Here is a 17,723-nt window from a genome sequence, read left to right as displayed (position 1 = left end):
ACGGAATAGGATACAGTTAGTCACAGCTCAGAATAATCAGAACTGAGATTCCTGAAAAGGGTGAGAGGACGTGAAGGACATTGGAGGTGAAGGGCTTGGTGAGACTGGCCTTTGACAGGAGTGGGCAGCAGAGGGAATGGTTTACAAATCTGTTCAGGAAGCTGGGGCAGTTCCTCCTTGGTAGCTCCTAGTAGCTCTGTGGAATGGGAAACAAGCCGTCAGCTGGGGAGTAGAAGGGACACTAGGAGTCTGCAGAGGTTTGTGAGAGTCAGGATGGAGTGCGGGATAATCATTTCACTAGAGAAACAAGACAGGCCGGCACAGTGACTTGTGGCTGTAATCCTAGAACTTTGGGAGGCTGAGACATGAGGATTATTTGAACCCAGGAGTTCAAGACCAGCCTGAGCAATACAGCAAGATCCTATCTCTTAAAAAAAATAAATAAATAACCAGGCATGGTGATGCATGTCTATAGTCCCAGCTACTCTGGACGCTGAGGCAGTAGGATCTCTTGAGCCCAAGAGCTGAGTTATGATGACATTACTGCACTTCTGCCTGGGGTGGGCAGCAGCACAGAGACCCTGTCTCAGGAAAAAAAAAAAAAAAAAGATAAAGACGAACAAAAAGAGACCTTGATTCATCTACTCATCCAGCGGGAGAGTTTTGCCAAACAGGTATAACAAAAGAACAATTTGACAAGGAGTTTAGAATATGGACAGAGAATTGCTGAAATGGTATGCCAAGAGAAATCTAAACTATATTAGGAAGAAAGCGAAGGGGTTTCTGGTTAATATATAAGGGAAAAGTAAAACAACTAATGGACTAGAGATCCACCTGGAGGCAAAGAACACATTGAGAGACTTCTTGATTGGACTACCAATGTGGAAGGACAATGCAACAGAATTCTGAAGTATGAGTTGAAAAGCGAGGTAATTCTAAAAGATGGCAAAGTCTAGAGCATCACTACAGAAGTTGGCGCAATAAGCGAGAGAAGGAGATTAAAGACCTAAAGATCAAGGTTTCTGATTGTTCAATGGAAACTATGAAGTACCACAGGGCTTGAGGCAGAGAGGAAACAATGTGTCAGGGGCCAAGGCCACCAGGGAGTGAGGAAAGACACCAAGAAGAAAGCTGCGGAAGGTGATGAGGATTAGACGAGGTGCTTAGGAGATGCCTGACGAGTAAGGACACTAACCCCATCTCCCAGTGCACAGGGTTTGAGAGATGGGGCCATCTTCACACAGCAGCTCAACCCTTGTATGCCAGGAAAAAGCCAATTTCAGTTAAAGCCTGGAAGAAAAGAAAATACCCCATGAAGAAACTGAAATTACAGGGAAGTGTGCACATCAGAGAGAGGGAGGTACTTCAGGCAAAAATGAAAAAGGAGCATTAGGGAAATGAAAACATGACTGGTAGACAAACCAGAACAAAGAGATGCAATAGATTTCATCCTAAAACTTCAGGAAGATGAGAGAATCTGAGGTCTTAAATATTTACGGTGGCCTAAAAAAGGTGGCCCCTGCAGTTATTGTTACAGGAAAGCTTTCCTTTCTACCCATCTAGGTCAACAGTGGTTGGAAGCAGTGCTGGTTGCCGGCTACTGAAAGGGAGCCAACGTGGACTGTGCGCGCTCTGGGGTGACCTCAGACCACCACAGAGAGGGCAGAGGCCTCAATGTTATTGCATTCAGTTTCTAACATGAAGAATTCACAAGTCTGACACTAGTGACTCCCCTTCCATTGAGATCATCTAATTTCACCCTGTACAAGACTTGGTATGTCTCCTTTCACATTCCTGTCTAGCACTTTTCAGTCTCAAGACCTGAGTCTTTCTTCAGCTCAGGTGAAATTTTTCAAAAATATCACTTCTTTCATGGAAACTCAGCATGTACAGGTACATTCCATGTTTCCTACTCTTCCTCTCCTAAGTCCTATCAGTTTCTTTCTCTTTTTTTGAGACAGTCTCACTCTGTGCCCTGGGTAGAATAGAGTGCTGTGGCGTCAGAGCTCAACAGCAACCTCAAACTCTTGGGCTCAAGCAATGCTCTCGCCTCAACCTCTTGAGTAGCTAGGACTACAGGTACCTGCCACAATGCCCAGCTAGTTTTTCTATTTGTAGTAGAGATGGGGGTCTCACTATTGCTCAGGCTGGTCTTGAACTCTTGAGCTCAAGCAATCCACCTGCAGCACTCTTTTTTCTTTTTTTTTTTGAGATGGGGGTCTCACTATATTGCCCAGGCTAGCCTTGAATTCCTGGGCTCCAGAGATGCTCCCCCTTTAGCGTTCCAAGTAGCCATCGCTTCTTATTATTCTATATTCTAGTCTCCTAATCTACTGCTTTAGTGTCCAATTATGTTAATTCTGACATTCCATGCTTTCACTGAGTGTGAGTTTCTGCAATCAAGTTTATGTTCAAGAATTCTGCTTCAACAAATATTTATTGAACAACTAGTATGTGCCAGGCACATTCTGCATTTTATTGATACAGTATCCCCTAGAATCCAAACTAAAGAAAAAAGTAAGCTCTCTTCTGTGGTTTTTTTTTGCATTAAAAACAAACCTTTCAACTTTTTTCTTTTTTAGAGTCTCACTCTGTAGCCCTGGGTACAGTGCCATGGCATCACAGCTCACAGCAAACTCAAACTCTTTGGCTTAAGTGATCCTCTTGCCTCAGCCTCCTGAGTAGCTGGGACTACAGGCACTAGCCACAATGCCCAGCTAGTTTTTTTATTTTTAGTAGGGGTTTCATTCTTGCTCAGGCTAGTCTTAAACTCCTGAGCTGGAGCGATGTTCCCATGTTGACCTCCCAGAGTGCTAGAATTATAGGCATGAGCCACTACCATCTGGCCACTTTTCAAAATTTTAACCAATAAATGTGAAGATGTAAGCTGTGTGCCCCCCAAATCTGCATATGATATGAAACTGGGAGGGATGATGAATACCTATTTTGCCGTGTATAACGTACCCACATTTTTAGACCAAACTTTCAGAAAAAAAAAAAATCTTTCATATTTTTATTTGTTCATATTTAGGTACTTTTTTTGCATTATAAAGGAATTATAGCATTTTTTAAACGTGTTATGGTATAAGAATTATATTTTTAACATGAAAGCATAAATGAAATGATTAAAAACATTTATAAAGATAAGAAACTAGTGCCACCCAGGTATGATATGCACCCATATATTTCCCTTACAAATCTGGGGCAAAAGTATGCATTATACATGGCAAAAAAATACGGTGGATTTGATGAAGACAAAAATAATTTTAAAAGATCTTGACAGGTGAAATGAGTTGAATCTAAAAATTCAGAGGGGCTGTATGTTCTTAAATTCTCCACATGGTCCCCTCTCAAGCTATTGACAACCCCCCCCATAGGTACTGTGACACTTAGATGTCTCCTTAGGTTTGGAAGTGAAGACCTACCAGGGGTCCTCAAACTGCAGCCCACAGGCCACACGAGGCAGTGTGATTTTATTTGTTCCCGTTTTGTTTTTTTACTTCAAAATAAGATATGTGCAGTGTGCATAGGAATTTGTTCATAGTTTTTTGTTTTTTTTTTAAACTATAGTCCGGCCCTCCAATGGTCTAAGGGACAGTGAACTGGCCTCCTGTTTAAAAAGTTTGAGGATGCCTGAGACTGATCAGCACTGCTCGCTGGAACGAGTCTCACCAGCAAGGCTGTGGGTTACTGTCTGACGACCCTGGCAGACGCTACACCCAGTGGGGTTGAACCGTGTATCAGCAGACAGCTTACAGAATGGACTACAAAGACGAATAGGATTTTTTAATTTTTATTTTTTGTATAAACTTTAAATTTTTATGTATTCAAAACCATGAACTGAGTTCTTTGATTTTCTTATGGAAGTTTATTACTGTGGGTAAGAATGTGTCTCATTGCCTGGTTTTTACTATTTATATTTTCTTGGTTAAGTTATTTAACTTCTTTTTGCCTTAGTAAAATAAGGATAGCTATTCTACTTATTTTATAGGCTTGTCATGCCCTAAATAATACACACAAAGCATTTAGCCCAGTGCCTGGCATGTAATAATTTTCAATAAATGTTCATTCTAGCATTAACAATGATGTTAATAATAATATGATAATGCTAGTAAGTCATATCTTTCTCATTCTATTTTTTTTTTTTTTTGGAGACAGAGTCTCACTATGTCACTCCCAGTAGAGTGCAATGGCGTCACAGCTCACAGCAACCTCAAACTCTTGGGCTTAAGCGATTCTCTTGCTTCAGCCTCCCAACTAGCTGGGACTACAGGCGCCCACCACAACCACAAAGCCTGGCTAATTTTTGTTTTTGTCTGTTGTAGTTGTCATTGTTGTTTGGCAGGCCTGGGCCGGGTTCGTACCCGCCAGCCCATTGTATGTGGCTGGTGCCCTAACCACTGAGCTACAGCACCAAGCCCCTCATTCTATCTGTTAAAGAGGAATTTTGACCAACAAAGCCATAGAGCCAACAACTCCCCCTCACTCTGCATCTGTACTGCTGATTTGGAATCTGGTTAATGGGATATAACATTTCTCCCTGTTAACTATTACCTGGATTCAACATGTTAAGTGATTTTAAAATTCTATTTCTTTTCATCAAATGTATTTACTATCCCTCCCAGTTTCATGTCATCTACACATTTTATGGGCATACAGTTGACAAAGAATGTTTAAGGGGGCACACACCCTGACAAACTTAGCCAACTTCAACCATGAACCAATGGGTGTAACTTTTCAGCATACAGGAGGACAGCACGGATGACTATGGAATGCTATCAAAAGTCCTGATAGTCCGTTAATACTGCCTACTGCGTTCCTCTTCCTACCAACCTAAAGTACTGTGATGAATATATTCGCATTGGTCTTCAACTATTCCCTTAATGATATATTCTAGAATCTTTTCTGGAGTATATATGAAGCTCAGATGTCACTTAAAAATTATAATGATATAGGTGAGCCTGTCCAGAATGTCAACTATCTCAACTGTGAGAATGTATCTGTTTACATGAGGGACTATGTGGACTCAGAGAAAGAGGGCACTTCTTCCGATTTCTTCTCCCAGGTATATCAGTTTGCTCATTAACATAAATGCTTTTCTGTATCTAAAGAGCATTCTTCTTAAGAGACATAGAACCAAAAACAATAAAAAAAGCTGATGGTTTTTCTTCCCCCATTATCTAATAGCAATTTATTACAACCCTAGCTATTTCTTAGTATTTCATTTTTAATTTCAAAACTATCCTTCTCAACCTATGACACTAATCTTCAAGAGGTTGTCTGTTTGCCTCAAATGACCTGGTATATGATATAAGTATCCAAACAAAACTAGACGTAGGAGATGGGTGGTGTCCTTTATTAATTCCTTCACACTGCATTTCAGACCCAGGCACCAAGAGCCTTGTCAGACCTGTAATTTGATGAAAGGCAGAGGCAGTGTATACTGTTTTCTGAAATGGAACTATTTTATAAGAATCTTTTATTTTTTATTATACCTTATAGAATCGAGTAAAAGGAGAGAGAGAAAAGAATCATTAGAGAAGACTGGCCTTTTACACGGCACTAGGAACTCCCATGTTTATCAAATAAAGTCTGAGGGAGCAGTAACATTCATTGCACTCAAACCACTATATTCTGGCTTTCAAAATAAAACTGTCCGTAAGCTATTAATGTCTAAAACCATTGTTCAAATGAGCGACTCTTCAAATTCTGATCCAAAAGAACACAATAGTTGAAATCAACCAACACAAAACATCCTTTCTGACTCTTGTCTCCTTTTACAATGCTTTTAAATCACAAATAACACTTTAAAGTATCAACCTTTCCTCTTATTCTTCCTGTTAGTTTTAAAAAATAACGTAACAGAGCTTTGGTTAAACTAGCTTGTGTTGGGAATACAATATATATGGAAAATGAAAAACTAGATGCTTTTTTTTTTTTTTTTTTTTGAGACAGAGCTTCAGCTGTCGCCCTGCGTAGAGTGCTGTAGCATCACAGCTCACAGCAACCTCCAAACTCCTGGGCTCAAGTGATTCTCCCGCCTCAGCCTCCCAAGTAGATGGGACTACAGGGGCCCGCCACAATGCCTGGCTATTTTTTGGTTGCAGCCGTCATTGTTGTTTGGCGGGCCCGGGCTGGACCTGAACCCACCAGCTCAGGTGTATGTGGCTGGCGCCATAGCCGCTTGAGCCACAGGCGCCGAGCCAAAACTAGATGCTTTTTACATGAGATATGGAGCAACAAACATACTTCCCAGCTTCCTACCAAAAATGGCCATAGTATCTACCTTAATCCTAAAGAATATACAATTTTTCTACTATTAATCTTCTTAAAAAAGAAAATTAAAACTTTTTGTAGAACAGATGGGGATATTACAAAATAGTATAAATTATATTTCAGAAATTCCGGGTACTTAGTACCCCTACATGTCCAGTTACCTTGAAGCATGCATCTGTAAGCAGATTCAGATATGGCGTAGATGTGTGGAGGCATCTCATGACGTTTCTTTCCTCTGTACATTTCAATAATATTCTCAGAGTAAATTGGAAGATTCTTGTAAGGATTTATGACTACACAGAAGAGTCCAGAGTAAGTCTAGAATAAAAATAAAATACAATGTTAAAAAAATAAACAATAGAAAAAAAAAAACCTGCATTTATCGGTCAGCATCCAAGCAGGAGACAGAAATTACACAGTCACTTAAACAGGAGATTTTTATCTTTGAGACAAACAGTCTATCCCCAGAATTAAATCTAGCCCATAAGGGGCAATTTATTGCTATGAACCACAAGTTGTTGTCCCTCAGAGAGTTTACTAAATGGCACTCTTCAATTTCCTCGTCTGTAAAACAGAAACGATGCAGGCTTCATAACTTCACAGAGCTACTAAGGTTCAGACGATGTGTTATTATTTGCCTTTTCACAATCATTCTCGCACGTGTACACAGGTATACAAAGCTAATTAATGTAGGTTCAAATTTCACAGTGTAACTAATCTAAGAAAATACCATTTGTCAAATTTGGGTGTAGTTATCAAAGAAGAATATAATTATCTGAACAGGCAATTAAAATATTCCTCATTTTTTCAATGAAATGTCTGTGAAAAACTGGCTTTTCTTATCTACTTCAACTAAAACAACATATTCCAAATAACTAAACGCAGAACCTATGGAGAATCCAGCTATCTTTTAAGATATTCAAGAGATTTGTAAAAATTTTAAAGTTTTCATTCTTCTAATATTTTTTGCTTTGGAAAACAGTTTTCTCAAAAGTTAATTTAATTTGGGGGTGGGACACAATTATGAGGAACTTTATCTAACAAATGCAATCAGTGTAACCTAATTCTTTGTACCCTCAATGAATCCCAAACAACAAGTCTGTATTTTTTGGCCAGGGCTAGATTTGAACCCACCACTTCCGGCATATGGGGCCAGCGCCCTACTCCTTTGAGCCACAGGTGCTGGAAAAAAATATATTTATTTTAATTAGTTATGGGTTTACTATTAATATTTTTAAATGAATCAGTTAAAACTTATTTTAATTTTGAATACACTAAGTATCACTAAATATAAACCACATAAACAGAAGCTTTTAGGGGTTCTTAATAATTTTTAAGAGCAGCTAATCTAAAAGATGCAAGCCTTTGCAGGTGGGTACAACAGTCATTATTCAGAATTAACACTATGAACACCTAAGACTCTGGTTTTTTAAAAGATTACACAGAATAATTTCTGAGAATATTCCACCAAACTGACTCTGGGAACTACAGAAAAACAAGGGCAATTAGGATTTCTGCCAGATGCTCTGGCCCTCTGAAAAACTGAAGGAATTTAGAAAGACACTCAACTGTATTATAAAACAGACCTTTTATTTAAGGCCATTTGGGTAGACCAAAATCTAAAACCAAGAGACACTAAAAAAGGCTAGAAGACTGGTAGTGTTTGGCTACATGGTCAGCTTCCCCAGGGAACAAAAGGGTGATTCTAACTAACAGCTGTGTCCATCAGAGCTGAGACCCTTGGCAAATGCCACCAGAAAGCCCTCTAGAGATGACTATTTTGAATACTGCAGTTATTAATCCTAAAACAAGAGAATGAAAGCTTGCCAAAAAAGCCAAGTGATCAGAACCATCTCTGGCTGCTCTCCCTGTATTTTCCTGAACTCACAAGTGCAGACTCAGACACAGAATGCACTTCCTACCTAGATTAGTGATTTAGAAGGGGCAAAAGGCAAATTCACTGATTTGGGCTGTTAGTTAACAATGGCTTATTTCTGAGCTGGCCAGATGGACATCTGCCCCTTATTTGCCTGAGGCTACATTAATTACTTACTGACCACACTTAGTTCTGCAGACTCTCAGCCTTTCTGTACACATGGTGTACACCTCAGCAAACCCTGGAAGCTCCTGGGCTTCTTAGACCACCACCCCGTACTTTCTCCCAACCAACTCTCTTGTCTAGCTAGTCCAGTGTTCAGGACAAGAAGGCAATGAGAATCAATATGACAATGAGAATCAATAAAAACAAAGGCTTTACTGACTAAGGGTGAGAAAAACCCAGGATAGACAACCTCTATTTTCTTTTTCTTCAGTTTAATTTATACACAGTAAAATTAGCAAATCACAACAATACGCTGATCAATTTTTATACACCCAACCTCACTTTTTCATTCAAAAATTAGATCACAGTCTATCATGAAGCTACAGATTTTGTACTTTACTTTTGTAAGAGGCAAATAATTATAAACAGGCAAAAAGAAAAAAAGGAAGCTCCCAGAAAATGAAAACACACAAATTCAGTTGAACTTCCCCTAGCACGTACGGCAGTAACAGATCATAACAATGGCATGTTTAATCAGAAATAATCCCGACATGTGTGTCTACCATGTGTTAGGCCTGTTTCTGAGGAATAGGGTTAGAAAGATAAGTATCACAAATGTGAGTAAGTCATCAAAAACAAAAACTTGAAAGAACCATCAGTATTCCACGCTTACCAAAGAAAAGCAGTAAAGTGGGAATATTATTAAAATGCTTAAAAATCTAACCTCTAATTATCCAGAAAAACAGGTGACATCTTAGGCTTGTGTACAAACCAATCACTGAAATGCTACTGTCTTTTTTCTGTTTTCCTCCAGACACATGGTAGGAAGGCAGTATGCTGTTAACATATTATCTCTGGGGAACTTAAAGTTCAAATTAAACATCATAAAGTATTTGAATACATATGCAAGGTATTAAATACCTTCGAGAAGCATACACTCTAGGTAACAGATACACACTAAACAAACAAGCCACAATATAAGGCACCAAACAGAGAAAGGAGAAGATGAAGAGATAAACGGAAGAGACAGCTCTGGGGCAGAGCACACGACCAGCAGCCGACCCTGGGAGTCTCCATAAAAGTCAGACCCAGATGGGCTTTGGTGTTTTTTTTAAAGCCTATTAGGTCAAAAGGAGGGCTAAAGAATTCCTACTCAAACAGTAAGAATGTAAAACTCTACGTGGCAGGATATATCCAAGGTACAGTGAGGAGACCCTTTTAGCTAAAAATAGTTTGTTCCAAGGAATGTGAGCGATAAGGGCCTAGGCAGTCAAACCAGACAATTTAGATTTTGTCTCCTACAGGCAATGAGGCATTAGAGGCTCCAGAGAGAAGAGAGACTGGAGGAAAGAAGCATTTTAGACAAAGTATAAATCGGGCAGCCACATGGAAACAGACTGAAGGGGCAGGAGGTGAGAAGCAGGAAGAGACGGGAGCCTGCTCCCCAGTCCTGGCACGACCACAGGGCCTAGAAGAGAGAAAGGCATCACAGAAGGAGAAGGGATGAGTCACAGAAAAAGCTGGATGCAGAACTCAGAAACCCACAACACAAAAAAACCATTAAAGGCCTCAAGTGACCAGGATGCCAAGGTTTTCAAGCGTTAGGGATTAGAACCATTACCGACAGAAGGGAAAATAATTTGACTTGTGGGAAAAGATAACAAATCCTCTTTCAACATCCTAACATTGTGATACAGTAGGTGAGCTCAGTAGGCTGCCCAGTGAGTGGCTCGAAATGGTGGCTTGCCAGAGCCCTTGAGAAAACTCTGAAGAACTGCAAAGGTTTGCGGTTTCATTACACAAACTGCAAAGGTTTGTATAATAACATTACTGTATACTTTACCTAAGAGAGACATACAAAAATATTTGCACACACCAAAAAAAAAAAAAAAAAAACGCTGCTTTTCAAACATGCTATCTGCTTTATCCCTCCTGGTTTCCATCTACGCTGACCACTCTGCCTGGAAATGCCCGTCCTCCTCTGTCCAGTATTGGCAAATTCTACTTATCCTTCAAGTGTCAAGCCTCTTGCTAAGATAGTAGGGGTGTGCATACGCATTGTTTCGTAAGTTCAAAGGAGTAGAGAAGCAGGAAATGAACGCAGCTGCGGATAATAACACAATGGAGCAGAGATACAACATTCTCCAGCTAGGAGCCCGGGCACTGAACTGGGAATATCACCTAACCCTACACCCCAATTGTGACTCAGAAGAAATCGGACCCCCGCCTAAAAGGAAAGGGAGGGAGGGAAGAATAAATAGCCCTGTACCACCTACAAACACTGCATCTAGACAAAATTCACATGCATATTTTAAAAAAAGAAAAGAAAATCCCTGTAAAATATGTAAGGAAAACATCATCTTCCACAGGACTCAAAGAAAGAAATTACGTGTGAAAATTATCTACTTAATAAGCTAAAAGAAATCTCTCAGAAACAGATTTTTATCTGCAACATAATACAGTATGACGTGGACTCTACATAGTAGAACAGAAATGCCTAAGGACAGAAACAGGTGACTAAGACAAGATTTCAAGGAATCTTGAAATAAAATAAAGAGCAGACCAGACGCTTCAGGAAATCAAATGACAAGAGTAGGTACATTTAGCCCGGGAGAGTGTCCTTCTTAAAAATAGGCCAAAAGTAAAATATTAAAAAGACTAAGAAGTTACAAAGGTAAAATCAATTAAAAAAATAATAATACACAGAAGGTAGGTGAATACGGAGGGCAGAGGAAGGATAACTAACATATTAATCGCTACTGCTCCTTTAGGAGAAAAAAAGCCAAAATTCTGCATAAATAAATAAATAAATACTTGAAAAACTCAGTGTGTGGAAAGAATATACATTGAGTTAAAAAGAATTCATCAAGCCAGCAAATGCAGGAGTGAAGGCATCACTCTCACCACTCAGAAGCCCCTACTGACGTAAGAGATGTGAACCATGTTTAGCACTGGGTATCAACATTCGTAGGTGACTGGCAGAGGAGGATACTCCTGACGCGGGAACCAGAACTGTGACCAAATAGGTGCATATTTCTACTGTTTTTAAATCACACAGCCTGTAGTATCCTGTTCTAGCAGCACGAAATGGACTAAGACAACAGCCAATTATAATATAGCAATCTTTGTGGATCCTGAACTTAACAGACCGACCATTTATGACCTATTTGTGAGGCATAAGAAAAAATGTGACAACTGAATATAAGATGATATAAAATCATTTCAGTTTTAAACGGATGATAGTTACAAATCCCCAAACGTGTTGCTGAGAAACAAGAAACTAAGCAGAGCTTTGAGGGACACACAGCTAAGCCAGCAAAAATTGAAGAGTTCAGGGCTGGGCATGGTGGCTCACGCCTATAATCCTAGCACTCTGAGAGGCCAAGGTCAATGGATCGCTTGAGCTCACAAGTTTGAGACCAGCCTGAGCAAGAGTCAGCCTCCATCTCTACTGAAAAGAAAAAGAAAAGAATAGGGGCTGGGTGCAGTGGCTCATACCTGTAATCCCACAGTGGATTGCCTGAGCTTATGAGTTCCAGACCAGCTCTGAGCTAGAATGAAATTCCATCTCTAAAAAAATAGCCAAGCAAGGGTGGCACCTGTGGCTCAAGGAGTAGGGCGCCGGTCTCATATGCTGAAGGTGGCGGGTTCAAACCCAGCCCCGGCCAAAAGCCATACCAAAAAAAAAAAAAAAATAGCCAGGCATTGTGGCGGGTGACTGATAGTCCTAGCTACTTTGGAGGCTGAGGCAAGAGGATCTCTTGAGCCCAAGAGATTGAGGTTGCTGTGAGCTATGACGCTAGAGCACTCTACAGGGGGTGACAAAGTGAGACACTGTCTCAAAAAAAAGAAAAACCGAAGCAGGAGATGGCTTGAGCCCAAGAGTTTGAGGTTGCCCTGAGCTATGACTGCACAGCACTCTATCAACAATGACAAAGAGAGACTCTTTCTCAAAAAAAAAAAAAAAAAAAAAAGAAAAGAAAAAATTTTAAGAGTTTCAGCCCCCCAGGAGGAGAAGGCTATGGGAGAGGTCCCATCAGCTGGGACCCTGATGGTTGCACCCTAAGAGTTCTGACTATAGCAGAAATAGAGCTGCTCTCACACCCTGAAGCTCAGCTGGAAGGTCAACCCCGATTAACTACATGCTCTAGTTTCCCTTATCCTAACTACCTGCCAAAAGCAAAACTCCAGAATAAGCTTAATGTTATCCAGAGCCTCAAGGTATCTTTGCAATATGATAACCAGGTACATAAGGCAACAAGTTGTAACTAAAACCCAAGATAAGGCCGGGCACACTGGCTCACACCTGTAATCCCAGCATTCTGTGAGGCCAGGGTGGGTGGACTGCCTGAGCTCACAAGTTTAAGACCAGCCTGAGCCAGAGTGAGACCTCGTCTCTAAAAATAGCCGGGCATTGTGGCGAGTACCTATAGTCCCAGCTACTTGGGAGGGTGAGGCGAAAGAATCATTTGAGCCCAAGAGTTTGAGGTTGCTGTGAGCTATGATGCTATGGCATCATAACTGGATCCCTGGTGAGTCTATTTTTATTGACGTGTATTATTAACCTGGATGATAATACATGCAAGTAATTAAAATATATGATTAGAATTCTGAAAGAGAATAGGAAACTACTAAAAGAAAATCCAAACAAAAATTCTAAAACTGAAAAAGCAGTAACTGAAATTAAGAATTCATGTGTTTAACAACAAATTAGATACAGCTGAAGAAAGAATTAGTGGACTGACATTTTAATCAGAAGCAAATAGCCAGACTTAACCTTAAAAAATAAGGATGAAAATGTAGAGGAATGTGACAGCTAGATGGGATATGGTGAAAAGCCTTGACATACCAGTTATATGAGTTTAAGAAAGAGAAAAGAGAAAGGAGCAGAAGCAGGATCTGAAAAGATAATGGCCAAGAATTTTTCAAAACTGACAAAAGGCATCAAGCCACAGATTCAAAAATACTAGAAACCCCAAGCTGAAAACAGTAGGCCCCCATTACCTGAAGTTTCACTTCTGCAGTTTCAGTTACCCACAGTGAAACACAGCCCAAAAATAATACACAGAAAATAAAGAGTTCAGAAGTCTTAAATCATGTGCTCTTCTTTCTAGTATGTGCTGAAATGTAGCACTGCCCCATACTGTCCCATCTGGGACATGAATCCCCTACGTCCAGAGGATCAATGTTGTATATGGTCCCCACCTGCCAGACACTTAGTAGCCCTCTCATTTCAGATCCATTGTGTTCTGCAACCTTTATTTTACTTAATAATGGCCCCATGGCATAAGCGTTACGATGCTGGCCATTCAGTTATGCCAAAGAGAAACCATAAAATGCTTCCTTTAAGTGAAATGGTGAAAAATTCTCAACTTAATGAGACAAAAAAAAAAATTATATGCTGATGTTGCTAATATCTACCTATCCATTCCATAGAAGGAATGGATCTTCTATCCATGTATTTATGAAGAAGAAAAAAAAAAGTCACATCATCACAAGAGTTCAATACAATAAGGTATTTTAAGAGAGAAAGAGACCACATTTGCCTGTTATTACAATGTGTTGTTAGAATTATTCATTTTAACATTTTAATATTCTATTTTAATGTATGATTGTTAATCTTTTACCATACCTCATTTATAAATTAACCATTATCTGGCTTGATGCCCATAGCTCAGTGGTTAGGGCGCCAGCCACATACACTGAGGCCGGTGGGTTTGAACCCAACCCAGGCCTACTAAACAACAATGACAACTGCAACAAAAAATAGCCAGGCATTGTGGTGGGCTCCTGTAGCCCCAGCTACTTGGGAGGCCTTGAGGCAAGAAAATTGCTTAAGCCCAAGAGTTGGAGGTTGCTGTGAGCTGTGATGTCATAGCACTCTATCGAGGGCAACATAGTGAGACTCTGTCTCAAAAAAAAGAAGACAGTCACCTTTATGGTAAGTATGCATGCATAGGAAAACATATAGTGCAAATCTCGGCACTGTCCATGGATTCAGTCCTCCAATGGAGGTCTGGAAAAGCAACCTTAAAGACAAGGGGAGGAAACTGTGTACGAAAGAAAACTTTCCCTAAGCACATCAGAATGAAACTTGGAAAACCAAAGACAAAAAGAAAAACTTAGAAACAGCCAGGGGAATAGGGCAGGGCAGGATGGGTGGGTATGTGAAAACAGATTACCTTCAACAGAGAAATGATAAAACTACAGGCTAAATTCTCAACAGAAAAAGATAGAAGGCAGAATATAACACAACGGTTATAGCCCTGAAAGAAAATAACTGGCAGCTCTCAATTTCAACTCCAGCAAAAACAAAACCAAGCAAACTTCAAAAATAAAGGAAAAATAGACACTTTCAGATAGATAAGAGACCCTTTCTAAAAGAAAAGATAGAAGCTAAGGCAAAAAAAAAAAAAAAAAACATGAAAAACAACAGAAAGAGTAAATAGATATGACTAAATGAATACTGTAGTATCAAAAAGTAATGTGTCTTATGAGTTTTAAAATATAGAAAAAATTCACAACTACGATTTGGACTCCACCTAACAAACACAAACAATGTAACCTAATTATCTGTATCCTTGGATTAATCTGAAAAAAATATATAGAGAGAAAGAATTAAACAACAAAAGCATATAAATTAGGAGGGAAGACCTTTCATTATCTGGGAGGTGGTACAATTTCTACTTTATATCAGTCTTTAAGGATACATGTTAGAATAGGGAAGGGAACTGGGCAGCTCATGCCTATAATCCTAGCACTCTGGAAAGCTAAGGCAGGTGGATCCCTTGAGCTCTAGAGTTCACCAGCTTGAGCAGAAGCGAGATCCCCATCTCGAAAAAGAGAAAAAACTAGCCCAGTGTAGTGGCAAGTACCTGTCTGTAGCCCAGGTTCTAGGGAGGCTGAGGCACAAGGATCATGTGAGCCCAAGAGTTTGAGGTTGCTGTGAGCTATGATGATGCCAGGGCACTCTACCTAGGGCGACAGAGTGAGACTCTGTAAAAAAAGAGCTAAAGAAACAGCAAAACTGCATAGCAAACAACAGGCAAAAAGATGGAGTAATAAAAAAATTTACCCAATCCAAAAAAAGATAAAAAGGGGAGAAAAAAAGAACAAAGGTAGGACAAAAAGAAAGCAAGAAATCAGATGACAGATTTAAACTTAAATGTATCAGCCATAAGATGTATATAAACTAATATTGTCAGATTCAGGACAAAAATAACAACTATAGGCAATTTGTAAGAGACACACCTTAAGTATAAAGACACAGAAAAGCTGAAAATAAGTTTTAAAAGCAATGAACCAAGCAAACACCCAAAATAAAAAATGCCAAGACTGATATGAGACACAGCCAACTTTGCAACAAACACTAAACATTAATCATGACGATTCGCCAGAAAAAAAAAAAGTCTACATTTGCATATACGTGATAGCATAGCTTCAGTATGTACATAGCAGTTGACAGAATGAAAAAGAGAAAGATTTTTCACAGTAACTAGAGGAACAAGCAGATTATAAATAAAACTCTAGGGACAGATAAGACTGAACAACACTACACATATAGAACCCTGTGTCCAATAAGTGCTCAACATACATATTTCTTAAGCATGCAATGACCTTTTACCCAAATCGATCATGTAATAGACCATAAAGCAAATCTAACAAATATTAAAGGATTTAAATCATTCAAGGTATGTTTTCTGACCAAGTGGGGGTTGCAAGAGGGACAGGGGGAGGTTATAGTAGAAATGACAAAATAAACCTGAAAATGCCCTGTTTAGAAATTAAGCAATTTACTACCTTTTTTTTTTTTTTGAGACAGAGTCTCACTATGTCGCTTTTGGTAGAGTGCGGTAGCATCACAGCTCACAGCAACCTCAAACTCGTGGACTTAAGCAATTTTCTTGCCTCAGCCTCCCAAGTAGCTTGGACTACAGGCGCCCGCCACAACACCCGGCCATTTTTTTTGGTTGTTGCAGTTGTCGTTGTTTTAGCAGGCCCAGGCCGGGTTCGAACCCACCAATCTCAGTGTATATGGCTGTTGCCCTACCCACTGAGGTACGGGCGCCACCCTAAGCAATTTACTTCTAAATAACACAAAATTCAAGTAAAGCATCCTCATTATTTTAAACTGAATGATAATAAACACACAACATATTAAAACTTGTAGACTACAGGTATAGGAGTACTTAGAATGAAATTTACAGCTTTTAAAGCACTTAGAGAGAATTACTGGCTATGGGCCAAGTGTGGTGGCTCAGGTGTGTAATCCCAGCGCTCTGAGAGCCTGAGGCTAGAGAATTGATTGCTGAAGGCCAGGAGTTTGAGACCAGCCTAGGCAATCTAGCAAGACTTTGTCTCTACAAAAGATTTAAAAATTAGCTAAGTGTGGGCCAGGAGCGGTGGCTCATGCCTGTAATCCCAACACTCTGGGAGGCCAAGGGAGGGGTGGATTGCCTGAGCTCACGGGTTTGAGACCAGCGCGAGCCGGAGCAAAACCTCGTCTCTAAAACATAGCCGGGCGTCATGGCAGGTACCTGTAGTCCCAGCTACTTGGGAGGCTGAGGCAAAAGAATCACTTGAGCCCAAGAGCTGGAGGTTGCTGTGAGCTGTGACGCCACAGCACTCTACCAAGGGCAACAAAGTGAGACTCTCTCTCTCTCTCTCAAAAAAAAAAAAAAATTAGCTGAGTGTGGCCGGGCATGGTGGCTCATGCCTGTAATCCTAGCACTCTGGGAGGCCAAGGTAGGTGAATTGCTTGAGCTCAGGAGTTCAAGACCAGCCTGAGCAAGAGTGAGACCCCATCACTACTAAAAATGGGGAAAAAGCTACCTGGGAGGCTGAGGTAAGAGAATCACTTGAGCCCAAGAGCTGGAGGTTGCTGTGAGCTATGACACCATGGTACTCTACCCTGGGCAACTGAATGAGACTCTGTCTCAAAAAAAAAAAAAAAAAAAAATTAGTTGAATATGGTAGCATATGCCTGTAGTCCCTGCTGCTCAGGAAGCTGAGGCAGGAGGATCATTTAATTCCAGGTATTCAAGACCAGCCTGGGCAACACAGTGAGACCCCATCTCAATAAAAAATTTAAAAGAGGACTGATTGGCGGGGTATGGTAGCATGTACTTGTAGTCACAGTTACTTAGCAACCTGAGGCAGGACTGCTGTCCTTGACCCCAAGGAGTCTAAGGCTACAATGAGTTAGGATGACACCACTGTACTCCAGCTGGGTGACAGAGTAATAACCTGTCTCAAAAAAAAAAAAAGGTAGAAAAAAAAGAAAATGGCTGGCTGAAAATAAATCAATAATCTAAATATTTATCTCAAAAAGTTAGAGAATGAATAACAAATGAGATCTAAACAAAGAAGAAAAAACAAATGTGTGAAAAGTAAATAGGTAGGAAAA

At 40.0% G+C, this 17,723-nt stretch overlaps 1 protein-coding gene across 5 annotated transcripts in view; it reads right to left on the bottom strand.

The window, feature by feature from the left end:
* Positions 1-17,723, bottom strand: part of MYH10 (myosin heavy chain 10) — a 161,011-nt gene that overhangs the window by 126,413 nt on the left and 16,875 nt on the right. For all 5 annotated transcript variants that reach the window (XM_053570507.1, XM_053570508.1, XM_053570509.1 and 2 more), the window contains one exon: positions 6,438-6,594. In XM_053570507.1, the coding sequence (XP_053426482.1) occupies positions 6,438-6,594 (157 nt within the window). The remainder of the gene's footprint in view (positions 1-6,437; positions 6,595-17,723) is intronic.

This window comes from Nycticebus coucang, chromosome 18 (assembly GCF_027406575.1).
Source record: "Nycticebus coucang isolate mNycCou1 chromosome 18, mNycCou1.pri, whole genome shotgun sequence".
Lineage (NCBI taxonomy): Eukaryota > Metazoa > Chordata > Mammalia > Primates > Lorisidae > Nycticebus > Nycticebus coucang.
The sequence above is the reverse complement of the archived record's forward strand: the minus strand, read 5'-3'. Positions and strand labels throughout refer to the sequence as shown.